This window comes from Tamandua tetradactyla, chromosome 7 (assembly GCF_023851605.1).
Source record: "Tamandua tetradactyla isolate mTamTet1 chromosome 7, mTamTet1.pri, whole genome shotgun sequence".
NCBI classification, from domain to species: Eukaryota; Metazoa; Chordata; class Mammalia; order Pilosa; family Myrmecophagidae; genus Tamandua; species Tamandua tetradactyla.
This window is the reverse complement of record NC_135333.1, coordinates 36,984,952-37,011,542: the sequence shown is the minus strand read 5'-3', so window position 1 is coordinate 37,011,542 and position 26,591 is coordinate 36,984,952. Positions and strand designations below refer to the sequence as shown.

At 53.3% G+C, this 26,591-nt stretch overlaps 1 protein-coding gene across 5 annotated transcripts in view; it reads left to right on the top strand.

The window, feature by feature from the left end:
• SCUBE1 (signal peptide, CUB domain and EGF like domain containing 1) overlaps positions 1-26,591 on the top strand; it is a 165,734-nt gene that overhangs the window by 81,968 nt on the left and 57,175 nt on the right. For all 5 annotated transcript variants that reach the window (XM_077169101.1, XM_077169102.1, XM_077169104.1 and 2 more), the window contains 4 exons: positions 9,469-9,585; positions 16,381-16,503; positions 19,132-19,248; positions 20,734-20,856. In XM_077169101.1, the coding sequence (XP_077025216.1) occupies positions 9,469-9,585; positions 16,381-16,503; positions 19,132-19,248; positions 20,734-20,856 (480 nt within the window). The remainder of the gene's footprint in view (positions 1-9,468; positions 9,586-16,380; positions 16,504-19,131; positions 19,249-20,733; positions 20,857-26,591) is intronic.

The window sequence follows — 26,591 nt, the reverse complement described above, 5'->3', positions numbered from 1 at the left end:
GGTGACTTTCTGCCTTTCTCTGGCCTCAGATGAGACGTGAATCTGATCCTGGCAGTCTATAGGTCCTTCTCTCATAAAGTAAAAAATCGTAGGAGATCTTGCCTCCACAGGCACAGCTAATAGAGGACTTGACTTCTCAGTGCTATTTCCTCAGATTCCAAGACGAGGTCAGGGGCAGGAGCCAGGTCCTGGCAGACGGAAACAGCCCTCCCCACTGGGGCACATCACTGTGCTTTCATACCCCTGCCCCCTGGGGTCCTGGGCCTGCCTCATTCTGGATGAGTGGGGCCAGGGGCTGTGAGGAGGAGGCGGGGATGCTGCAGTGAGGGGGTATCACAGGAAACTCTGGCCTTAAACCTGGTTGTGGGGTTTTAGAACATACAGCTCCAGCAGGGAGAATCCCGTGAGCAAAAGCGCAGGGCTGTGAAAGGGTCTGCATAGGGGAGGGCTGAGGCCAGGTGGTAGAAGTCAGATGGTAGGGCCTTGCAGTGAGGAGCACGGACTTGGGACTGAGATGGATGGTGTGGTCTGGCAGCACTTGGGATGATCACCAAGGACCTCTGAGCGCGAGACTGCAGTCTCTGTTACCCTGTGGAGGTGGCCCAGGCACAGTGAGGCAAGGGACCACCCACAGTCCCACGGTTGTCCAGAGGTGGAATCTGGGGCTCCCAGGGCACTGGGGTCTGGTGGCTGGGAGAGTGAGGGAGAGGTCAGGACCTGGGCACTGGTACTGTGATCCCTGGCCTTCCCCGCCATGTGCCCCAGGATGACCTCAGTACATCCCTTCTTGGGCTACAAAGGGGAAAAAGTGTTCCCAGTTTCCTGCCTCCAGGAGCAAATAAGCAAGGATGTGCCAGGAACACCCTCTTCAAGGGCTTATCTATCAGATCCACCTGTAGAAACATCAAAGGGCAGTTCTCTGTGGCTTGCCCAGTACACAGGCTTTGCATAAAACACCACTGGGCTTGCAGCTGGGCCCTGCCAGGCCTCCCTATAACTCACCCTCCCCAACCCCAGCCTGTACCAGGCACTGGAGCCAGGCATGACCCCCACATAGCCCTGGCCTGCACCAGGACAGAGAGTATCCCTTAGGGCAGCAGCTTTCTGGACTCAGGCTGAGGGGTGATGAGCCCCATGGACAGATAGTGATGGTGCCCTACTGCCCTACCCTGGTGGGGGCTGAACACTGCAGGCCATGTCACCCCAACCCCACACGTTCTCAACCCTTAACCTTGCCTGTTGTCAAGTCACCTGAGCCTCTTCCTCCTCAATGGGTACCCTCCCTGGGTACACCCACCAGACCCCGGCCCAGTGCCCCCTGCCTCCCAGCCACTTGGCAGGATAGCCAGAGCCTGCCTTCTTGAGCACAAACTGAGACCCTTGCACACACACACACAACACTATAATCTTTTTCTGGTTGCCTTGGCCCTTGGGATTTATTCCAAAAGGACCCTCAGAATCCTTCTAGATCTGACTTCAATGCCCTATGCCACCTAATCACCCTTCACCCCATCCTCCAACTCCTGATGGCCATGTGGCTTTTGTCTGTTTGCCAGCTGGGGATTCCAAGTGGGTACTGGGAGGTGGGGGGCAACCTGCAGCCCCCTCAGGGAGCCTGGTGGCCTCTGCTTGACATCTCCCATCTTCACTCTGCCATTCAGCCAGCATTATCAGAGACCCACACGGTACCAGGTATCCTTTCCCGCCTTCGTCTGTGGGAAGGCGGGAGGGGTGCCGGTGACCAACAGACAGGCCAGACAGCTGTTTGCAGCATTAGGCATGAGTGGTACCTAGAACTTTGGACTCTTCTGGGGCAGGGTAGACCACCGAGGGCATAGTGAGGTCAAAGCCAGCTCTATCCAACCCTCACTAGCTATGTGACCTTGACCAAATTGCTTGCTCTCTCAACCTCTTCTATAAAGCAGGACTCATGGTACCTAACTCTAAGAGTTCCGTACTTCACTGTGTATATGCGGTGGCCTGGGGAGTCCAGGCCTCTGCTCTCAGGGAGATTACTCTTGAGTCAGCATCAGGGCCACAAGTCTATCATCAGATGCCAGGATGCCATGCAATGAAGGTCGTAGTGTCCCTGGCAGAGTGTCTGGTGCATGGAGGGATCACCCGCTCAGTAGGAGCTTGACTCAGAATCTGATAGAACCTTCCGGGCAAAGCACAGGCCCAGACTCCTAGTCCCCTGGCATTGTCAGCCCTTAAGCAGGCCTTACAGGAGTGATACCCACTGCCCACAGAGGCCACAAGTGGAAGACACTGTCAGGGGCTTATTGCAGGGCACAGTCCTTTTCAGCTGGCATCTCAGGAAGGACCCAGTATGCACAGTAGATGATACTCCCCAGACCCTGTGATTCCAGTGGCACCCTCACCCTGCTTGCTGGTTCCTTCTTGCTCCTATCCCACCTGGGAGGCAAAAGCTATTCTTCCTTGTAGTATCTGTCCCTAAAGCCCATCTTTGCCGCTCTCAGTGCTGCCTCAAGCTGGATGTGTTGATAATGTGAATGACAGGGGTGGCCATAAGCCATGGGGCTAACAGCCAGAGCTCCCTGCTCCTCAGGGGAGATTTCCTCCTTCAGTCCAAGGAAACGGGGTGTAGTCGGGCTATTCATTGAGGCTCCACCTTTGTGCCAGGAACCACACATTCATTCTTAGAGCAGAGATGCTTTCAGTGAGAGTATTGCTGACAGTGACTCCTTGCTCCAGTGTGTTATTCTGGGCCAGGGGAAGCATCCCAGCTCTCTCATCAGATCTAGGTTCAGTTCCAGCTTCTGAGTCACTAAATGTGTCACCTCGCCATCTCACATCTCTGTGCCTATTACCATGTATGCTCTGAGACAGTCCATGCTGCATGGGTGGCACGTGGCAAGTGCTCACTTGGAGTCTTTGCTCTGAGGCAGCCTGTGGCCACATGGGCAGCACACATCAGATACTCAATGTAGTCTCTATCTTCTCTTTCCTCGGGCCCTTAGCATTTTAATAGGGCACTTTGGAACACCATTGAGAAGCAGAACTTTGAAGATGGGATCATAGCGGTGAGGTGAGAATCCTGGGTCATGGGGACTGCCTAACCTCACTTCAGACATGACAGAGGGAAGCTGGAGAACCCACAGGGCTGACATGTGCCTTCAAAGGCCTGCACTCAGGAGCCCCCCAGGAGAGCCCATACAGCTCCCCTGCTGGGGAGTGACTCAGAGCAGATGCCATGTGCACACTTGTCACCCAGTCACTGGAGTGAAGACAGGAGTCGGAGGGCGGGATCTGACTTGGCCTTACTGGGGTCCTGCGCCTGCCACCTGTGCTCACAGAGAGCCTCTTGTCCTCCTGAGTGGGTGGAGGTCAAGGTGAACACATGGTCCTTCAGAGAAAATGAGAAACACCTGCCCCCAAAGGTCTGCCTGCCTGAGCAGACCCCACCCTTGTCACTTGCAGCTCAGCCTCTTCTCAGCCTCTGATGCCGTCAGCCCTCAGGCTTCCCCCACCCGGCTACAGACCCCAGCACACATCACTCCACTTCGGCGGGCTCCACCTGGCAAGCACCTATGTGCAAACCCCCAGATAGACTCATGGAGGGCAGGTTCCACACTCCTCACAAGTCCCTGAAATTGGGAACTTCCCTGGTGCCTCTGCAAGACAGTGCCACTGACAGAAATTTACCTCACAGAAAATTTCTCTGAGCAGGGGCAGTTCTCAGGCAAGCGGAGGCAACCCCTAATGGTGTGGGCCTGCAGGCCTTCATTTCTGTGGATCTGTGCTAAAGCCAGCAGAGGGCCTAAGTGGGCATCAGATCCTAGGTCAGGTGCTGAAAGGCTCAGCCTGGGCAACCCCTGTGAGGGACGTGGGCCCTCGGGCCTGACAGTGCAGCACTGGGGCCAGGTGCAGAACAGAGCCTTCTTAGGCCTCCTTCTCACTCACCTGGCCCCAGCTTCCTTGTTCGGGCTGCAGTCACAGCCTCCACAGCTCCCCGGTCTCAGCTGAACTGACCCCCTTACACACACAAACATACTACACACACAAGCCTTTCACCCAGAACCAGCCTCACCCAGAAGCCCAGCACAAGGGCTTCCCGGGTCACCCAGCTCCCCTGCTCTGGTAGCACAGACATAGCTCTTAGGGGTGGCTAAGAGCCACCCTCCCCAGGCAGCTCTTGGTAGCAGGCATTTGCCCAGCAGAGTCAGAGTGGGGCATGCCAGGCAGAGACACAGAGGCCATGTGGGTGAGCATGGTTTGGCGTGCAGGTGGACAGGGTCAGGCCCCAGCTCTGTACTCCCAGTCGAAGGAAGCGGCATCTCCTGTCTCACCCTTAGTTTCTCATTTGCCAGTGGGAAGTTAAGGAAGCAACCCAGCCTTCCTGGAGGTCACAAGGAGCATGAGAGGCCACAGTCACTTGTCCCAGAACAGCTCAGGGTGCAGGGCGTGCTGTGCCCCAGGAAGAGCAGGATGGCCAGCACGTGGGGGTCTCGGGTAATGGGCAGACATGGGAGACAGGGCCACTGTGAGGGTCATGCCAGTGAGTGCAGCTTTTATCCCAAAGTTGATCCTGGCAGCCAGAGGGCAAGGGAACCAGATGCAGCAAAGCCAGAAGGTCTCCATGGGGTCCCTGAACCAACGCTCAGCTCACAAGGTCAGAGCTCAAGAGCAGGCCAGGGTCCTGGCTAGGGTCCTAGCTAGGTGATAAGCACCTCGGAGAGGCCCTGTGCACCCCAGGTGGAAGCACCGGGGTCAGGGTTGGCAGAGCCCTTTGCCCAAAGGCACGTGACAGCAGCTAGGCTGGCACTTGGGCCTTAGACTACAACCAGGTGGCTGTCCACCTCACATTGGTGTGTCTGTGGTGGCCTGTGCCAGGCAGTGGTTATGCTAGTCTTTGCTGTAGCTTCTTTGCTTTCACCCTACTGTCTCCAGTCCCCTGACCCCAGCTGTGGCTGGGTAGACAGACAGTGAGTCTTCTGGCTGTTAGATCATCTCAGGGCAAGGACTTAGTCACTTGTTTCATTTCACTCCTACTAAGGCTTCCAGAGTATCTGTCCATCCAGTCATAAAGCAGAACCCACCAGGCACCTCTGCTGGGCCCAGCCCTGTGCTGAAGGAACATGTGGTCTGATGAGGGTGGGGTGGGGCTACATGAATGGACAGTGCCACCCCAAGTGGAGGCTCCCAGAAAGTCCTAAGGAATGTGAGGCCAATGGGGCCACCCAGGAGCCCATCCCTGGGTGTGAGGGGTGTGGTGCGGGCCATCGGGAGAGATGGCCCAGACTCCTGCACAAAAGACAAGGCCCTGGCCCTGGTTTGTCTCCTGATAAGCCATTGGCTCCCAGGAGTGGAGTTAATGTAGACTTGTCTCTCTGGCTCCTCTTCTTACCACCAGCACCAAGTAGTTCCCAAACTGGCAGCACAAAGAAACAGATGAAATTTACCCATCTGCTTCCCTGCTGGACTGTGGCCTTTGTGAGACCAGGGACTGTGTCCAGGCCCATCAGCCTAGCAGAGTAGGGGTTCAGGAAGTAATTGCCAAGTGAATCAGCTACTCAGTGGGTGCTGAGACTCCACAGGCAGAGTTCTGTGAAATGGTTCATAGCACAACCATGAGTCAGCAGTCACATGGCAGTTCACAGAGCACCACTACATGCGTCCCTTATTTTGTCTGGGCCTTGCAAGGACTTTGTGGTAATTATTACAGTCATTATTGTTGTCTCTGTGTTACATAGCAGGAATCCCAAATTCCAAGAAGCAATGGACTTGGCTGAGCTCATCCAGTAGCATGTGGGACCCTGTTTTTCTGACTCCTTAGCTCACATGTTTTCACTCTAACTGAGACTGTCCTTCGAGCACCTGCTGGACTTTGTGTCACACTGGGCACAGCCACCGCAGAGGGACAGCAGTGCACCAGCCTGCAGGGCAGAGCTCCAGTTGAGTGTGTCACCTCCCCTGCTCCCCATCTGTCTGTCTGTCTCCTGACCCAGCACAGGAACTCTGCCCTGGAAGACTGCTTGGCTTTTAACTTGTCTGGGGTTTTCCCACCTGAAAGAAAGGGGTTCCCTTCAGGGCCTCTTCACATTTTAGACTCCAGTCTCATGCCTGGTTTCTTCCCCCTTTGCCATTCAGCTCTGCGGGGTAGGACAGTTCTCCCCACTGTGAGCCATGCTTTAGGATCTCTCAAAACCTCAGGCACCCTGGTCTGACTGGGCTCACTCACCAGCCTGGAGTCTCCTAGCCAATGTTCAAGTACCAGCATTAGCTGTGTGACACAGGACACTGACTGGCTTTTTGGGCATGCAGCCTGCTAGTGGCACAGGACCTCACCCTCAGGAGTGCCCCTTGACTGGTGTGATGCTCAGCTGTCAACATTTTGAAATCCTTAACTTTTGAACCAGGGATCCTGCATTTTCATTTTGCACTGGGCTCCTCAAAGTATGTAGCCAGTCTTACTTAGGCAAATTATTTAAGTTCTCTGACCTCAGCTGGGTGACTGGAGGACTTTCCCACATGAAAGGCTTCTGATGCACTTCTGGGAGTGCTGGCTCCTAGAGTGCTGTAACCCCGGGAGAGGAAAATAACATTTGTTGAGCATCTCCTACACCAGGACCCTGGCCCAGAGTTTGTAAGTGGTAGCTTGATTTGAGCAGCTCTGAGGCCCTATGAGGTAATGGATGAGAAGGTATTTTATCAACTGTAATGGGTTGTTCCGGGGGAAGGGTTCGTTCCCATCGTTTCTCCAGGTGGGAAATGGAAGCCTCAAGAAATTACTTGGCAGGCTCACAGAGTCAGAAAGGAGAGGTCAGCTGAGGTCAGTGGCCTGGAGGAGGAGGGTCAGTTTGGAGGATGTGGAGGTCCCAGAACAATGACAGGAGCAGAATGATCAGGAGCAGATCCTGGGCACCAGGCACCAGGGTAGGGAGACAGGCCAAGCCTCCAGTGGGCATCTGTATGGTTGTGGGACCTGGAGCCGGATCTGGCTGGAGACTGAGATTTAAGGCTGTTGGTGGGTCCCTGACCCTGCAGGGCCTTGGGGCCAGAGCAAACCAAGCTGGTTCTGTCCGTTCGGCCGCTTGCAGCAGACCAGCTCGCAGCCCCACTGTGCCTCAATCGTCTGCCAAGGCAGGGAGCTGGCAGCAGTGCAGTCCCATGGGACTGCCATGAGAGGCTGAGAGGAGAGAAGGGCAGAGTCAGAGACTACTGCGACTGCCTTCCAAAGACCCAGAGTATAGGCCCCACCACTGGTAGAGCAACAGGGAGGCTGAGGCTGCCAGGACAGGAGGGAGAGTCTGTCACCAAGCCAGACTTCGGCTGTTCCAGCTTGAGTTCCGGGCTGCCCAAGACACAGACTGGGCCAGGAGACCCCTGCAGCCCTCCAGTGCTGGATGACAGATGCCTGGGTTCATTTCTCAGGGTCCCCACCCCAGTGCCCCCACCATGCCCCACCTCCAGCTCCACGAGGAGGTCCTGCAGATCATCCCACTGCCACCCAGGAAGCCGCCCTTCCTGCCTCTCCCAGGGCTGGACCCTTAATTACTTGCAGCTAGTAAAAAAGCATGTTCTCAGCCCCCCTCTCCACAGAGGGCCTTTCCCACATGAAAGGCTTCTGAGGCACTTAGGGGAGTGCTGGCTCCTAGAGTGCTGTAACCCCAGGAGAGGAAAATAGCGTTTGTTGAGCATCTACTACACCAGGACTGTGGCCCAGAGTTTGTAAGTGGTAACTTGATTTGCTGCTCACTCCAGGACTGGGAGGGAAGGCTGGTATCCCCATTTCATGATCTGAGGGCTGAGGTCCAGTGAGGAAAGGTGGCCTGCCCAGGTGACAGAGTGACAGAGACAGATTCCAGATTCACACCCAACCCTGCCCACCTCTGCTGCCCCAGTAGATATGGCAGGGAGATGAGTGGGCATGGGAAAGCAGAGCACAGGTCAGGCAGGATACGGCATGTGCTGTGACGGGGATTCAAGAGGTTTCCACAGAGGAGACCTCTGAGCTGGGCTTGTAGGACGCGCAGGGAAAGGCCTTCCTGGCAGCAGGACCAGCACCCTACCAAGGCAAGGCAGTGGGAAGGCACATGAGCAATTCTGAGAAACTGCCCATGCCCAGCAGGATGGTTTGGACTTGAGACACACACAGAGGGCCAGCAAGGAGACTTGCTTTCAGTGGTAGTTGCAGTTTACCCTGTCTCGGTAGAGACAGGCACCCTGAGGAGGGCAGGTGTCCTCTGCAGTAGGAAGCACATGGGTCCTGGCGACCCCTACCACCACCACCTGCAAAACACACAGATGCAGGCCCAGGCACATGCCCTTCCCTGGAAGGAGCTGTCCGGCTTCCTCCTTGCCCTGCACCGACCCCCACCCCAAGGTGGAGAGCTAAGGAGACACTGGGAATTTGGTATAATAAGCAGCAGGACTTCTGGTGACTGGGGGTATATATTCATTTATTTATTCATTTATTCTTACATTCATCCCCAGACTCCTCCCAGAGAGGAATGGAGGCAGTTTGCAGAAATAGATTTCTCGTGGAATAAGCCAATTGGGGAAGTCTTCAGGGAGAAGGGCACATGAGGCCAGGTGCCCAGCTGGAACTGCATGCGGTAAAGACAGGCAGAGGAGGTTACAGATGACAAAAGCCAGGCTGCCACTTGGCTCCTGGCTTCCTGGCCACCAGGAGGAGAGGGAAGCCCACTCAGCCACAGTTTGCACAAGATAAAAGCACACCAGATGCTCAGGAAGAAAGCCAGGTTGAGATGCTCGGGGTCAGGGACCGCCCGGCTCTGCCCACACCTCTTCTCCAGGCCTGGGGAGGCTCACTTACCACACACATGGGCCAGTGCCCTCGGACATCCCAGCTACTCCCAGCCCTTTTAAACTTATGAAAGAAAAAAGCTGCACTAGATGAGCTTCAAGCAGACAAAAACCAGATGCCTTTGGCTTAAAGTTCAGTGAGAACAGATGTTTGGCCGAGAGCCTCATCAAGGTGATGGATGGCCTGTGGGCTCAGAAGCTTGCCTCTCCACTCACTGCAGCCAGGGCCATCAGCCACTCTGAGCTGAGACGAGTTTATGAAACCCTGCTGCTTCCCAGTAACCAGCAGTCTGCAGTTGGGGACTGAGTCCAGACTGGGCAAGGGTTTAGGTATCTAGCCCTGGGCAGTTTAATATCATCCAGGCCAAACTCTGAGCCTGCCCCCAAAGAGTGATTTGACCCTATTGACAGTGTGCCCAGACCTTTACAGCTTGCCGTTTTCTCATCCATTGTCATATTGGATGCTCACAAGCCACCCCAAGGTGATGAAATCATTCTCCCTTTTTACAGATGGGGAGCCTGAGATTCAGAGAGGCAATAGAGCTCCCCTCCACCCTAGCATCTCAGAGCCAGGATATGAATCCAGATCCCCTGTCTTACAGGAGATGCTTCCCTGGGTGGAGAAGGGCAGTGGCCTCCCGCTGAAGACACTAAGTCTCTCTCTCTCTCCCTCCCCAGAGACATGTGCAGTGAACAACGGAGGCTGTGACCGGACATGCAAGGACACGGCCACTGGTGTGCGGTGCAGCTGCCCAGTTGGATTCACACTGCAGCCAGATGGGAAGACATGCAAAGGTCAGCAAAGGAAGTGTGTTGTCCCACAAAGTATGCTGGCCACCCCAGTATACAGGCCCAGTGGCTGTGTGGGCAGGAGCGAGGCCAAGAGGCTGGTGCTGGGCACAGTTGAGCTTGGTGGCCGGGCTGGATGCAGGATGATAGGACTGCAAGGACAAGGAGCTTGACATGCCTCCATAGCAGCTGGAGAGGCCAAAGGGAGGGAGGGACAGCACCACGTTCCCCACGGGGCTCAAGAGAACACTGGGTCTTAGGCAAAAAAAAAAAAAAAAAATGGTGGGGAGGGGGCGGTTCTGATGTCAAGTAACTTGGCTACACAGTGGGTTAAACAGTTAAGCAGTGTCTTTCCTAAAGGATTATTGTGTCTTCTGGAGTGGGGGTGGGGGGCAGGGAGTGTGGCACAGCCGTCGCCAGAGCCCTGGGTTTATAGTGCATCAGGGCCAGGGTTGGGTGGCACAGTCTGTGTGTCAGCATCATTGGAGGAACAAAGCCGTGGGGATCACAACTGAAGGAATAGGGATGCTTACCCTTGTAATTACAAAAAAAAAACAAGGAATTGAGGCCATCTAACAATTAATGCAACTTGAGAGATAAGGAAATGAGACAATGCACTGGATGCTGGAAGCGTAAGAAGGGAGAGGACTCTTCCCACTCATTCCCCGAGCCATCCTGGAGCTGCTGAGTGTTTTCCAAGGAAACGGCACGGGGAAGACCTCAGGTTCAGGAAGGCTCTAGCAATAGCTACGGATACACTAAGACTGGTGTCAGGGAGAGGGGCCAGCCATACCACCTGGGGACGGTCAGCCACCCACAGAAGGATTGGCCCTGGCAGAGGCCTTGGAATGTTCACTGAACCCTAAAAAGTCACATCACTCAGGAACGGAGTTGGGCCTAATTCCAAGGCTCCCTGAGAAGGGCTGAGGTGCAGCCCCTCAGAACTCCCTCCTCCCAGCTCAAGACCGACCCTTTCAACTCCTGTTGAATGTAGCTGACCTCAACACCACCTTGCCAGGACATGGGGTAGGGCTAGAGAGCGGGGAAATGGGGGGGGTTAGAAGGCAGGGGGACAAGAACAGGAAAGAAACTTGAATTTCTGAAGTCCACTGAGTGGAGATACTGAAAGCAGAGGTATAGGGTGATTTTAAATAGTTTGAGTCAGGCTTTTTTTAAGCCTGTGCAAATAAATGGGCAACATGTGACTTATCTTCCCTAGCCAACTCATAGGCTTCCGAGCTGGGAGGAACCCCCACAGTGACTATTGACCAAAATAACAGTTTTCTACCTGTTTATTGGAAAATAAAATCCTTCTGTAGCCACTGCTCAGCCTGTTAATAGCTTGAGGTGTGTTTCTGGCAGATGGGCAGGTGACTTATCTGAGCCCTGGCCCACGGACTCAGCGCTGGGTTTGATTGTGTTGTCTCGGCCCTGGAATGTTCGTAACAGGCCCAACCGTCTGCTACTGGTAGCCTGGCCCACAGGATGGAAAGTCAGGCCCTCTAAGGGGCATTCGGGCCCAGAAGTGCAGTCCAGCCCAAGTCCAGGGAACAAGCTGGCTTCAATTCCTGAGGAATTGCCAGGCCAGCAGACATGGGGAGTGTGCAGCTGGAGTATGCCATGGGAGCCAGCTGCCTGGACTGCAAGTGGCCCTAGGAGTCACAGGGTTCAAGCTCCAAATTATCCAGAAGGGACTGAGAAAGGCATCTGACTACTGCCCCACACACCCCGCCCCAGCCCTTGGCAGCTCGAGGCACCACCCATACCTACACCAAGTTTGGGAGGGGAGTGCTGAGGAGTGCTGTCCACATAGCCGCAGGCTCATGCGGCCCAGGGGCCTTACCTCTTGACACAGTCGGGCCCCTTAGGCTCAGCCCTTTGGCCTCCCTTGGCCATATCCTCCTCATGGACAGCAAGTACCAGCCTGGGTCCCCAACCCCAGCCCTATGCAGTGGCAGAGTCCTAGGAGAACATTCCATTCATTCGTTTAGCAGGTATGTTTTCTGGACCATGACTGTGCAGGTGCTGGGGAGACCGAGATGAATAAAACAGACACGCTTCCCTCCCACCTCAAACCCTCCCAGGTTGAGGTAAGACCTGGAAAGCTTCCAGGGTGATTAAGGGTCAAGGAGGCAAGGTGAGGAGGGAGAGGTCTGGCGGACGGCATTTCTGACCATGGTGACTGCTGTGCAAAGGCTTGGGACCACAGGGAGCCAGTGAGCCCGGACCTCAGACAGATGGAGGGACAGAGGCTATGGGCATAGCAGGGGGCTTGCCCTGAGGCCTAGGTAAGGCCCCAAATGGTATCGGGCAGGGTGAGGACAGGTTCATGTTCTCCTTCAGCAAGACCCCCTGGCCACTGCTTGGGCAGCAGCCTCTGGAGGTGTGCTGAGTGGAATCTGAAGATCAGTGAGGAGGCTGTGCTTCCACCTGGGCTCCAGGGACAGACAGTGGCTTGGACCAAGAAAAAAGTAGTTTGGGTATTTCCAGAGATTTTGGAATCGAAAGAGCATAGAGCTTCAGAATCATAAGAGTCTGGAACTGCACTCTATGAACATCAAAACGCCTTCAAATCTTGACCCCCAGGCCCCAAGGGTTTGGCATCTCAGAGCCTTGGGCTCCGAGCCAGAGTTCTCTGGGGTCTGATTAGAGAGGTGCAAGTCAGGTTATGGGGGCTAGACAGAAGCAAGCCCGGCTTGGGGGTGGGGGGGCCCTGGCTCAGGGCATTCACTCTGTGGTCCACATGTAAGCCCTGATCTTGGCCAGGGCCCAGAAGGACGATATCAAAGGGTAATTTCAAAGATTTAGTGTTTTCTGAAAGCCAAAACATCCTTGTCAAGAAGGACGAATGGCTGGAGGGTGGAGGTAATGGAAGGCTTGGAAAATCCAGAGCTGAAAACCCTGATCAGGCAGGATTTGTGTGGGCAGGGGGTAGGGAAGTGGGGGTGTTTCACCTAAAACCTTGAGGAGGGGGGACATGCAGGCATCTTCAGCTAATCCTCCAAATGGGATTTACCCCGAGTTCTTGCCATGGTGTTTCAAGCGTTTGGACAAGGCTGAGTCTGATCCTCAAATCTCCCTGTTGAGTGCAGCACCCATTTGATATGGGGAGGCAGGCACCTTGCTAACTGACCCTTCCAAGAGGAGGGAGGCCCAAGACCTAAACCCCTGAGGGCCACAGGCTCCTGGCACTTAACACACTCAGACTGGAGCCCAGATTTCCCTGAGGGACACCAGCTTCCCTACATCACACTTTCCAGAACAGTCTGGGAGAATCCCCACCCACTGCCTGCCTCTTTTCCTTCACTCCTCAGCACCCTGGGCCAGGCAGGCCTCCTGCCAGGGCTCCCATCTCTTGCCTGCTTTCCACCTGGCCAGCCTAGCCCAGAGTTTTCCCTCCCTGTTAGGTTGCTCCAGGGTGATGCTGGCCTTGCAGAGAGGGCCAGCCCACTCCTCTCTATCCACCCCCTGCTCTCACCCCAGGGCCCTTGCCTGCATGACTCCTAGGATGCCAGGCTGTACCCCCTCAGTAGGCTGGACAGGGGGAAACAGGAACAGTTGACACCCATCACCCTTCATCTCTCGCTCCTCTCACTCTCTCCCCTCCCCCCTCCTCACCATATGCACACACTTACCTGCAAACACTGGCTAGTACATAGGAATGTTCCACTCGATGGTCAGAGCCCCCCCCTTCTATCACCCCACACCTCCCCATTTTCTTGGGTCGCCCTTGACTGAGTCAGTCCACACTCTGAGGCTGCTACTCTGCGCTGCCCTCATGCTAGGCCCTGGGTACCAGGCAGCAGCCAAAAACCCCCATCTCTGTATTCAGGGCCCCCTCATCCCCTTGAGGGTGCATCTAAGACAAGGGGGCAGCCTCTGAAGGCTCCAAAACAGTTAAAGGGACACTTCCCATATCTGTTGGGATTGACCACATGCCCTATGCCAAGCCCTGGGCTAGGCTGGCTCCCTGTCTCCATCCATTCCTGCACAACCTCTGATCCAGATATTTAGCTCTGGGAGCAGAGAGGCCTAGCTCCCTGGCCCCAGTAACTCAGAGCCAAGGCTGGGTACAAGCTCTAGTAGGGGGTGCCCAGCACTCCCCACTGTGTTCTGGGCTGGAACAGGCAGGACTTCCTCCCCACTGTGATCCCCTGGCAGCCTAGCCACCCCTGCCTGGGACTCGAGCAGACATGCCTCCCTCAGCCTCTCTGGTTACCACCCAAGATCACACGGAAGGTGGGGGTAGAGCGGACATGGGCCTCCATTCTCCAGTCCGAGGCTTCTAGCTAGAAATACCTCATCTTCCGTGGTCCTGGAGGTCAGGCGTGTAGGAAGGGAAGTAACTGAGCCTAGACTCCGGACCAGACCCGTAATGGATCTTCTGGCACCTAAGGGGCCAGGTTGTGTGCTGGAGAAGGCCTTGTCCTTGGAGTCAGGTGGTCCTGGATTCGGATCCGGCACCCCGGAGTGTGGTTCCATGACCCTTCCTCTGGAGTTGTGGTTCTGGAACCCTGTCTCTGGCATTGTGTTTCCACATCCTCATATGTAGAATGGGCATCTGGCCTCTTGGTCACTTTGGAGGTCACATGAGCCATGGCGTGGAGAGCTGGGGGCCTGGTCAGCACAAGACAGGGCCCACCAGCACCGGAACCCTCACCATCTGCAAATGATGCACACCCTGAAGGCACCAGGGATCCTGCTACTCTGGGGAATGGGCTTTCCGCTCTAGGCAGCTTTGTTCTGAGTGTGTGGCAGAGTTCCTCATGCTGAGAAACCATTTCTTTATAGTAACCATTCCAATGTGCATACACAGAGCACCTGCTATGTTCAGAAGGCTGAGGTGACTGTACCAAGTCTCAGAGCCATGCCGGCTAAAGCCAGGGGGGAAGCCCTGTCTGGTGAAGCCCTGTCTGGTGAAGCGCCCTAAGCTACCCCCTCCAGAAGGAGCACCTCAGTGCCCCTCCCTGCCTACCATCTGGGGCCAGAATATGCAAACAGAAGGATTCTTTGGGTTGGAGGTGCTTCAGGCACATCCATCTAGGGCACGGGGTGCACTGAGAACCCTGTGTTTCCCAGAGGCTCCGGTGCACCTGTCCAACTGGGGCCCCCCAGAAAAGCAGCTCCACAATAGCCGCCTCCCAGGAGGAGTGCTGGGCACATGGCCTCCCACAGACCCCCAGATGCCTACATCAGGGGGCCTACCCGGCCCTCCCTAACCCCACGTCCCCTAATTTATTTGACCACAGGCCTGCTGTTTTTGTGTGGTGGTGGTGGGACATTCTGTGGAAAATACTGCTTCAGGACTTTTCCACAGAGTTAAGCCTTGCTGACTGAGTTAAAAAAAAAAAAAAAAAAAAAAAAAAGAAGTGAGAACAGTGAGAAATGCACAGTGAGGGAGGGTCAGAACGAGATTGGAGTCCATGTGGTCAGCAGCATGTCCCTCTGCCTCTTTGGGGCTCAGCTCTTCCATCTGTAAAATGGGGACAGGTTTACCTTTCTCACTGGGCAGGGCCCCCACCCCACCCCTTCCCACCCCATGCTTACATCATGCTCAGCATATACTGAAATCTGCTTCTGGCCTTCTGCTGAGGTGCTGAGGATGAGAATTCTTTTTTGCCCTCTCTAAACCAGGAAGTCATCTCTTTTGTTACTAATAGCTGAGTTATGTCTTGGATGGGGGAAGTTGTGACCAGGATAGTCATCCTGAAGGCTGGGACCCTGGAGGAGCTCTGGAGTAACTGGGACTGTGTCTCCTGGAGAAGAGGTGCCTCGGGGACAGGGTGTCCTCTGGAGGCATGTCTCTGCTAGGCTGACTTGGGGCCCAGAGAGAGGTCAGGGCCTTTCCAGCCAGCACACACAGCCCAGGTAAGCAGAGACGCTCCCAGCAGACAGCACTGTGCTCCAGGTAAGGGAGAGCTTCATGCTGCCACAGCCAAGGCTCAGCTGTGAGGGAGAGAGCTCTCTGTCACCAGAGGTGTGCAAGCAGAGACCATCTGACAGAGAGGGGTGGCGTGGAGGGTGGCCATTTATTGCATAAGGTTAGACCAGGTGCCCTTTAGATGCAGTCGTGACTCATTAAATGCCAAGTAGAGCAATAGCTTAAATAAAGAGATGTGGAATTGGAATGGAGTAGCAGGGAGAACCCAGGCTGTGAAGTCAGGCCCAGGTGTAAGTCCCAGCGCCACCGCTCACCAGGTGTAGTCTGTTGAGCACGTTAATTTACCTTTCTAAGCTTGATCTTCTCATCGGTAAAATGGGGACACCACCACCTGTTTTTTGAAACTTACTGAGCACCAAGTACCAGCACTTTACAAAGGTTACTTCATGTCATCTTCCTGGTATCCTTCAAAAGAAGTACCGTCATGCTCGTTTTACAGACAAGGAAGTCAAGCCTCAGGGATGGGAAGGAGCTTGCGCCGACCCCTCGCTAGCAGTGGTGGAGCTGGATGGGAAGCTGCCTGTCTACCATGGTCCTCCCTGTCCTCCAGGCCACCTCCCTATGTGCATGTAGAAGGGGACATGGTGGGTGGCCTCATCTCATTTTTCCTGGTACAGCAGGTGCTGGTTCCTTCCCCTTATATGATTCCCTGAGTGCCAGGCTCACTGAGTCTTGGGGCAGAATAGCCCACCTCCCCTCAGGCCCCCCATCCCCGCCACTCATCTGGGGGTCCTGAGCAAGACCAGCCCTGGGCTGCAGGCAGTAGGCAAGCCAGGGCAAGATGGGGAGACAGTGCTAGCTATTGTCCCACAGCAGACAGCACAGACTCCTTCCTCCCATCCCTCCTGCTTGCTCCACAGATATCAACGAGTGCCTGGCCAACAACGGGGGCTGCGACCACTACTGCCGGAACACCGTGGGCAGCTTCGAGTGCGGCTGCCAGAAGGGCTACAAGCTGCTGACTGACGAGCGGACCTGCCAAGGTGAGCAAGTGGCTTGAGCAACCCTCGGGGCCCATGGGCTCTTGTCCTCATCCAGCTCCTCCCTCCCAGCTTATGCAGGCTCCTAGGAGAGGAAGTGACATGTGGAATGGCTTGTCCACTTGGCCAGGTAGAGCCTGTGGCTGTGGCTCTTAATTCCTTAGAGTGGTCTTCTGTCCTCAGCTGGCCCAACCCCATCCTAGAAGGTCTGGGGTCTTGAAAGCTTTATGACTCTATGAGGGTTCCTCAGCCACCAACCAGTTCAGCCTCTCGTTTTCATAGATGGGAACCTGAGGCCCAGAGAGCAATCAGCACGTGTCCAGGGGCACAGCAGGCCCCGCCCCCCTGTTCTTCAGCGCCAGACCGCCTGTCTTGGGGAAGGATGCTGTCCCCTGGTGGCACTTACTGCGCATTGCAGCACCCTCCACAAGGCCTTCCTCTGGGCTCTGGGGGCCTCAGTGAAGCCCGACTAATGGATCAGATCTGTACAGTCTGGGAGGAGAGTTCTGGGCAAAAGCCAAGAATCGCAACCCAGTACAAGTCCAGCAGGGGGTCCAGAATGCAGACGTAGCCCAGAGGATGGACAGAGAAGCAATCGAGGAAGGCTTACTGGGAGAAGAGGAAATTGATGAAAGACTTCACAGATAATTAGGCATTTCCAGAAGTCAGGGATATAAATCACCCAAAGGGAGGTACTCTGAAACCAGGGAGTTTGAGGGGACCCCAATGAGCCCTGGGGCTGGACGAGTCCACTGGGAAGGAGATAGGGTGCCCTGGTGGGGAAGGGGCTCAGTTTCATCATGAATTATTCTGTGGTATTCTAGCTGATTTTGTTCCTCGGGGGCACTGATAGTTGCAGGCTACCCATGCCTGAGCCTGGATAAGGGGCTCACAGCTTCAGCCTGATAATGCAGCTCAGAGACTGGCACCTGGTCGGGGTGAGGCCTTGAGGTGTCAGATGTGCTTAGGGGATGTGGTCCTCCAAGGACCCTGAGGATCCAGGGCTAGCCTGCCCCTGACCTCACTGTGTGGCCTGGGCCCATCACTTGCCCTCTTTGGGCTCAGAGGTCAAAGCCCAAAGAGTGTATAAAATTTGGTTCTGAGCTTCCCGGCAGAAGCCAGGAAGAAGCTTTGTCCTCAGGGGCCCCCATCAACTGTGTCATGATAGGTGTTTTCCTCAGAATTTATGGCCAGCACAGATTTGTTTCCTGTGAACACGTGATTCATTTGGGAATCACTTGGCAGGTCGCTCGTCAGTCAGGGCTGCCAGAGCCAGCTGGGAACATGACAGCTGCCAAGGGGCCTGTCCTCAGGGCCCCTCCACACTTGGACTTCGTTTCTTGATCTGCTTTACCTGGTCTGTAGAAGGCTGAGGAGGGGCCTCAGCTTTGCAAGGACTTTGTGGTGGATGCAAGGAAGTGTGGCCGCGTTGGGGCTCTGAAATAAGCTTCTGCTCCCACCATGTCTTTGCCTCCTCCAGGCTCATCTCTCTGAGCTTCCCAGTTTCAGCAGGGAAGACGCACTCCTTTGCTTGACAGTCAGGGCTCTCATGATGGAGGGATGTCAGACCCCTCTCAAACTCCGCACCATGCCCTAGGCAGCCTGCCCGCCCACCCCCAGGCCTTTGCCCATCCCGTTCTTTCAGCTTTAATGCCCTCCCCCACATCTATTTCTTCATTCCAAGCTGGGTTCACAGTCTAGTTCAGGTGCCCCTGGCACCAGGAGGTATTCCCATATCCCTTGCTGGGAGGGATCACATCCTTTCCTGAACGCCCACAGTGTGATCCCTTTCTCATGTATTATTGTGAACACATACATATAATGAGTATGTATGAATTTGCATGAGCCAGTGTTTGCAAAGAATGAAGTCTAACTTCTGTGCCCGTGGAAGGCCACGTCTGTGTCAGCTTTGTCCTCAGGGGCCCCCGTCAACTGTGTCATGATAGGTGTTTTCCTCAGAATTTATGGCCAGCACAGATTTGTTTCCTGTGAGCACGTGATTCATTTCTTCCTTTCCAGTAATGAACACTCTGTAGCTCTTCCTCTTTCCCTTTTTACTTTGCCTGCTGGGAAGCTTAGAACCAAATTTTATACACTGTTGGAGCTAGTTTGTTAACTCTTAATGATAGTATGTTTCCCCCCTTCTACTTGTGGTATTTTCCTTATCTCTTCAAGAGAACTTCAGGAATAATAGGAAAACACACCAGTTCAGTTGCTTCCTTGGGGCTCTTGGGTGAGCCCCAGTCAATTTCCTCATTTCAAAAATGGAATAACATTCCTGCAGGAATGAATTCAACACTTAATCATAGTTTAATGTGAGATAGAAATTGGCAGAGATTTATCATGATCATAATAGTCCCTTCTATTCAAAATCCTTCCTCTTACCCACCTCTAGAAAAGGTTTGTGGCTTCTAACCCAAGAACACGGGTTAGTGGAGTGAAATGGAAAATGGGGCAATGACAGGAAGCTGAATATCCATTGTGGCTTGGCTGTGTGCTGGACCCTGAGGGCTGACCAGTGACTCCACTCGGGCCTGGGGATTGTCAGTTGAGTGACTGAGTGACAGGCCAAGCCCACCTGCCACACCATCACACTCCTTCCTCAAACTTTGTCTTACTGTGGCCACACAGACATCGACGAGTGCTCCTTTGATCGGACCTGCGACCATGTCTGCATCAACTCTCCAGGCAGCTTCCAGTGCCTATGTCATCGCGGCTACACGCTCTACGGGACCACCCACTGCGGAGGTCTGCAGCCCGCCCACAAGGGCCACCTTCCCCCCAGGCACGCGCCTGGCCGCATGGCCACCCACACTGCATCCCACGTCCCTCCCCACCACCGATCTTGACCTGCTGGGCCTGGGAGCGGATAGCTCCCCTAGGGACAGCTGAGTAGAGGGAGTCAGCCAAGAGCAAGGCAGAGGAGTGGAGCAGCAAGTATCCGCTTGGTGCCAGGCCTCAGCCAGGTTGTGGGCATGAGCCTGGAAACAGCAGTCATGATGGGGGGGCCCAGTCCAGAAGAGATGACACCACTGTAGAGAGAATCCCAAGCAATTCATTCTAGTGGGAGAGATCACAGAAGGAGTATTGAGAACCTAAAAGTGGGGGAGAATTCTAGTGGGCACAGCATGTGCAAAGGCACTGAGGAAGGGAAAGCAGAACTGAGACAGTGGAGAAGGGAGGTAGCATATTTAGAGATACAGACCAGGGAGCTTCAGGGGCAGGAAGTAGGGCTTTGTGAAAAGCCTTGGAGGGAACTTGAGGTTTTATTTCCTGTTCAAGCAGCAGGGTGGCATGGTCACATTCACATAGCATGAGGAAAGAGAAGTGCAGGTGGCAAGCCTGGACCCCAGGGCCCCAGTGGGCAGGCCCTGAAGCAAAACCTGCCAGATAGAGCCAGGACAGTGTAGGGAGGGGTGGGAGAAAGGTCAGGTTCAAGTTGTACTGATGGGCTAGAGCTGGAGGGAAGCAGTGATGGGTGGAGCGGGACCAGTTAAGAAGGAGTTAAGGGTAAGCCCCACAGTCTCTGTGTATCTCTCCCATTTCCATAGCATGGGCTTAGCGTGCTCACTCAGCAGGGGTCAGGCAATAGAGCAGTCAGGGCACAGCAGGTGTTGGGATTGGCCTCTGAGTTGGGCCTCTCAAGATTCGGGCACTGACCCCTGAGCTGGGCACTCCCTGGCTGCAGGCAGCTCAGACTCTGAGTCCTTCCACTGTGGCTGGAGTAGGGTGCCAGCCCTTGCTCCCCATCTCCTGTGGGTGCTTCTGGACTTTGGTGGTCTGGGAGGAAGGGCCCTTAGAAGTGACTCTGTGCAGGAGGGGAAACTAAGGCTGGGAGGGGGATTGACCAGGTCCATGATGCCCATTTTCTGCTCAGGGAGACTTGGGTTTGATTGGAATTTTTGTTTGGTTTGGTTTGGTTTGGTGCATGAGCCAGGGATCAGACCCGGGTCTCTACTGAACTGCCTGTGCTCCCTGGTTTGGAATTTAATTTTGTGTGGCTTTTTCTGTACTTCCTCCAGCCTGGGTGTAGTTCCTTGAGTTCAGAAACTTTCCAAGGTCCACTGGGGGCAGGGGGTGCTTCCTGGCAGGAGAAGTGCATGTAGCTGCATACCCGTGCATCTCTGTGTGATGGTGGGTGGCGACTATGTCGGGCAGGGAGCATGGGCCGGGTGGTCCTCAGCCCTCTGGTCCTGAGTGGTCCCTTGCCCTCACTCCCACCTGCACTTCTAGATGTGGACGAATGCAGCATGAATGATGGGAGCTGCAGTCACGGCTGCATCAACATCAAGGGCAGCTATGAATGCACCTGTCCACCAGGGAGGCGACTACACTGGAACCGAAAGGACTGTGTGGGTGAGTGTCCTTGGAGCTGGGGGGCAGCCCAGGGCAGAGGCTGAGTGGGGCTCTTCCATCCCCTTCAGCTGGTATTTGGATGGCTGGGCCACAGAGGGGTGATGCATTTTCCAAGGTACACAGGCAGGGCCCCTGGGTTGCTAGGTGGGGTGTTGGTTTATGAGATTGAAGGGCTGGCGCAGGGAGAATGGGGACCTGTGTGGGAGGTGGGGGCTGAGGGAGGCATGTGGAGTCAGTGTGTACACCTGGACGCTGCTGGATCCTGGGAGGGTCTGAAAGCTTCCAGGGAGTGGAGTATAGAGATCCTGCTGGGGGTGGGAGTGGGAAGAAAGCTACACAATGTGCAGCAGCGTCAGGACCTGGCTGTGGGGGACCTGGTCAGAGGGGGCTGTGTCCATCTTCACATCCGTTTTTGCCGAACCTCTGCCTTCCCAGGCTCCCAGCCCCACGGCGGCGGTTGGGGGTGGGGGGTGGCGGCAGAGTGGAAGGGGCAGGGTGCTCATGTACCCTCTGCCAGCAACCCTGGGCACTGTGGGCTGTGCTCTCCACTATTCCACCACATTGGTGCCACCAACACACACTGACTGTCCTGTGTGGCCCTGTCCCGGGTGTCGTAGCAGGCTGGGGAGGCAGAGAAGTGTAACTCCCCAGGTGCCTGCCCCACAGGGTGATCTGCGGTTTGACCCAACCGCTAAACTATCGGGGACCCTCTACTCCTCAGCTTCTCACTGCTTGCTAGACGACACTGCCGCACGCAGAAAAGGGGCTCGAGCCGGGGGTCTGGGTCCAAGGGGCGCGCGCAGGAGACCTCGCTGCGGGTCTAAAGGACTGGAGGCCGAGTCAATTAAGGCATGAAGCGAGGTAGCTTTATTGTTGGTAGACGCTTATGCCAGGGCCGCCAGAAGCTAAAGACCACGAGGCTTGACGAGCCCTGGATTATATACAGTTTGAGGAGAGGCGGAGTTAGGGCGTGGCCTCCAGGGGAGGGTAGCCAATCACACAGGGAGGACGGATGAGTGACTGTGACCATAGAGATGCTGTTCCTGAGTGTACCCATAGCAGAGGATGTTGGGTAGGTGGAGGACTAAGGAGAAGGCCAATAGGGTTAGAGAGACAAGGCTGCATCATCACTAGTCGCTGGTGAGGCTTGTAATTCAGAGGCTTAGAAGAACCGGACGTGCCAAAATGGCGAGGGAGGGAGAGAAAGAGACTAAGCCACCAGGCCAAGAATAAAATTATGCCACAGTGATCCTTCTAGAAACCTGAGTCTTACTATATCTCCTTTCCCAGAGCCCTCTGGTGACTTCTCATCTTGCAGAGAATAAATTAAATAAAAACCAGAATGGAGAAAACCAGGATGCTTAGAATAGTAAAGGCTACTCCAGGCCAGCCGGCTCTTTCCACCCTCACCTGCCTCAGCACCAGACAGCCCACACACTCTTCACCTGGCCTGGCAGGTGCACCCCCAGATTCTACAGGGCTCACTCCCCCCGCACTATCTCCCTGACTGCCCTACCCAAAGTGGCAAGCCCACCTACCCAGACCCCTCACTGCCGGCTCTGCTTTCCTGCTTTTTTCCGGTTGCACTTCTCACCACCTGACATGACATATACTGTACTTATTCATATACATTGTGTCTGTCATCACTAGAGTATAAACCTACATGGTTGAGTAGGTATTTCTTGCCTGTCCTGTTCACTGCTGTACCCTTAGCACCTAGAACAGTGCCCAGCAATTGCAGTCGCTCAGTACATACATGTCGAATGGATGAATGAAAGTATGGAAGAATGGAGATGATCACTTAATCTCTGAAAGCAAGAAGCTGAACCTTTTGGTTAACTGAGTAGACAGGTGACTGTGCTGTTCATGCAAAGTCCTTTTGAGTGAAGTAAGCTTCTAATCATATACAGGGTCTGAGGGAAGAGTTGGTTTGGGGTTGTGGGGGTTACAAAGGCAGGAGTAGAGATGTATTAGAAGCAGACTTTGTGCTGGTTTTGTGTTGCTCACAAAGGCAGGAATGGGGTGGCACTGTTGGCTCCCATCCAGAGCCTGAGACTGTCCTTGACTAGTTCACTTGTAGAGGCGTGTTCCTCGGATCAGGTGTCTTGAATCCACTCGATAGGGCCCTGCTCGTTCTGGTTATTGTAGCCGGAGCATTGGCAGTCTTTTTAGAGGGAGCTTTGTCTTTTCAATTATTGTTAGTCTCAGTTCCCCCTTTGGTCCTCCCTCAGTCCAGGCTGCAGGAGAGACCCTTAGGGCATGTTCAGGTCTTCCTGCTGCCATGGACTCTCCTGGAAGTGAAGCTTCATTTGTGGAGGTCTGGCTCCCAGGCAGGTTAAGTGTCACTTGTCATGATTTCATCCTGTTTTTGTCTTTAAGTTGTCTGCTGGGGTAGTGGCACAGATAAGCAATTAATGTTCTGAACAATAGATGTCGAATAACTGAGACAAACACGCATAACTAAAGGTACAGGAATGCTCTAGGAGGATGACCTAAGAATTTCCCAGGCCTGACCAGGAATACATCTCCAAATAGCTCCCTAAATCTACCTTAGATTTCTGGGTTGCTTTTTCTTTTAGCCTTGTGTCATGGTCAGGTTTATATGTCAACTTGGCCAGGTGGTGGTACCTGTTTGTCTGGTTGGGCAAGTGCTGGCCTGTCTGTTGTTATGAGGAGATTTCATAGAATTAAATCATAATCACGTCAGCTGCATCCACAGCTGATTCTATTTTAATCAGCCAAGGGGAGTGTCTTCTGCAATGAGTGATGCTTAATCTAATCACTGGAAGCCTTTTGAGGAGGATTCAGAAAAGATAGGCTCTCTTTCTGCTTTGGCTGGTGGAGTTCGTCCAGACCCTCCAATGGAATCAGCTTCACAGCCTGCCCTACAGATTTTGGACTCTACGTTCCCATGGTTATGTGAGACACTTCTATAAATTTTATATTTATGGATGTTTCTTGTTGATTCTGTTTCTCTAGAGAACCCTAACTAATACAGCTTGGTACCAGGAGTGGTTCTTAAGAAACAGACTCTTAAAAATGGGTTTTTATGAATTGTTTTCTACTCTGACTGGACTCAAAGACGCTAAGGACTCTGAGTCCCATAATCAGAATGATATTGCGAGTCCATGGGGTTATTTGGCAAAATAGATAGTCAAAATATCTCCATTCTATTCTTCTAATGCTTTCCTTGCACAAAGCCAGGCTCTGGGGGGATAATGTTTTTGACACCTTTACAGAGTTTTCTGGAAATAAGAGGTATAGAGATGTTGGCTGGTTGTTGTTAGATACACTGTATACATGAATGACTGAAAGGAATGGGCTTAAGGCTTCAAATGAGAAGCTGAAGTGCCATCTGACAGATGTAAATGTTTCTGAGTGTCCTGGAAGAAAATCTTATTTCTTGTAACCATAGACTTGAGATCTCTGAAAATCAGACTCAGAATCTTATTGTTAGAGTAGCAACTTTATAACATAAACTGAAATCTCAGTGTTGCATGGTGTCTGTCTTTAAAGTGAGGGCATTGATTGGAAAGGAATGGGACCCTGAAAAATGGGATGGCGACGTATGGATTGATAATGATGTTGGTGGCGAGGTTGAAACCCTAGGTCATGCTGAATCTTCTCTAGATAACCCTGTAATAGTCTGCCCTAAGCACATAATGGTCCCACCTCCAGCCTGCCTTGAGGGGTTGGCCACCCAACCTCTACCTGAAGGGATTAGCCCTAGAGTGATCAATCCTGTTTCACAAGATGAAACTGCAAATAAATGCCCTGAAGCAAATGGCTTGGAAGACATTTCTAATTCTTTTCATGACCCATCCCCACCACCCTTACTCCCACCACTCCTCATTTCTTCTAGACCTATAACTAGACTTAAGTCCCAACAGACCCCTAAAGGTGAGGTTCAAAGTATCACACATGAGGAGGTACGTTATACTCCAAAAGAACTGTATGAGTTTTCCAATATATATAGACAGAAATCAGGGTAATATGTACAGAAATGGATTTTAAGGGTGTGGGATAATGGTGGGAGGAATATAAGGCTGGATCAGGTTGAATTTATTGATATGGGCCCACTAAGCAGAGATTCTGCATTTAATGTTATTGCTCAAGGGGTTAGAAAAGGCAGTGACAGTTTGTTTGGATGGGTGGTTGAAACATGGATCAAAAGGTGGCTGACATTACCTGAGGCTGAAATGCCAGAACTGCCCTGGTATAATGTAGATGAGGAGATCCAGAGGCTTAGAGAGATTGGAATGTTATAGTGGATTTATCATGCAAAGCCTGCTCTTATACCTCAGGAATGTCTGGAGGATGCACCTTTTACCAGAACAGTGAGAAATAAATTTGTGAGACCGGCACCATCATCCCTAAAGAGCTCTGTAGTTGCACTTTTCTGTAGGTCAGATATTACTATGGGAACTGCTGTCACTGAGCTGGAATCCTTAAATACAATGGGGATGACTGGATCCTGAGTTGGCAGAAGCCAGGTGGCAGTACTTAATCACCAAAGACAGGGTGGATGTGGCTATTATAATAGAAAGCAAACTCAAAGCAAGAGTCACAATAATCTGACTTGCAGAGATTTGTCACATTGGCTAGTAAATCATGGGTTACCTAGAAATACAATAGAAGGGCATTCGTCTAAATTCTTGTTTGAGCTGTGTAAACAAAAGAGCTCTAGATCAAGTGAACAGAAGTCTAACTTGAATCACAAAAACACAGAGTCATGGCCCCTTAATCAATTTCCAGACTTGAAATAGTTTACAGACCCAGAGTCCCTTGAATGAAGGGGAAGCCAGGTCCCTTTGGGGGAGAACCCTGTTACACTGTCACAAATCTATACTGTTAATCTTCCTCCAAGCCTTCCCCAAGGAGACTGACAGCCTTTTTACCAGGGTAACTGTGCATTGGGGAAAAGGTAATGATCAGATATTTGGGGGATTATTAGACACTGGTTCAGAAGTGACATTAATTCCAGGGGACCCAAACCGTCACTCTGATCCATCAGTCAGAGTTGGGGGCTTATGGAGGTCAGGTGATTGATGGAGTTTTAGCTCAGGTCCATCTCACAGTGGGTCCAGTGGAACCCCAGACCCATTCTGTAGTTATTTCCCCAGTTCCAGAATGCATAATTGGAATAGACATTCTGAGCAACTGTTAGAATCCCCACATTGGCTCTCTAACTCGTTCAGTGAGGGCTATTATGGGGGGAAAGGCCAAGTGGAAGCCACTAGAACTGCCCTTAATGAGTAAAATAGTAAATCAGAAGCAATACCGGATTCCTGGAGGGATTGCAGAGATTACTGCCACTCTTAAGGACTTGAAGGATGCAGGGGTGGTGATTGACACCACATCCCCATTCAGTTCTCCTGTCTGGCCTGTGCAGAAAACAGATGGGTCTTGGAGGATGACGGTGGATGATCGTAAACTCAACCAGGTGGTAACTCCAATGGCAGCTGCTGTTCCAGATGTGGTATCATTGCTTGAGCAAATCAATACATCCCCTGATACCTGGTATGCAGCTATTGATCTGAAAAATGCTTTTTTCTCAATAGCTGTTAGTAAGGACCACCAGAAACAGTTTGCTGTCAGCTGGCAAGGTCAGCAATATACTTTCACTGTCCTACCTCAGGGGTATATAAACTCTCCAGCCCTATGTCATAATCTTGTCCACAGGGACCTTGATCATTTCTCCCTCCCACAAGACATCATACTGGTCCATTATATTG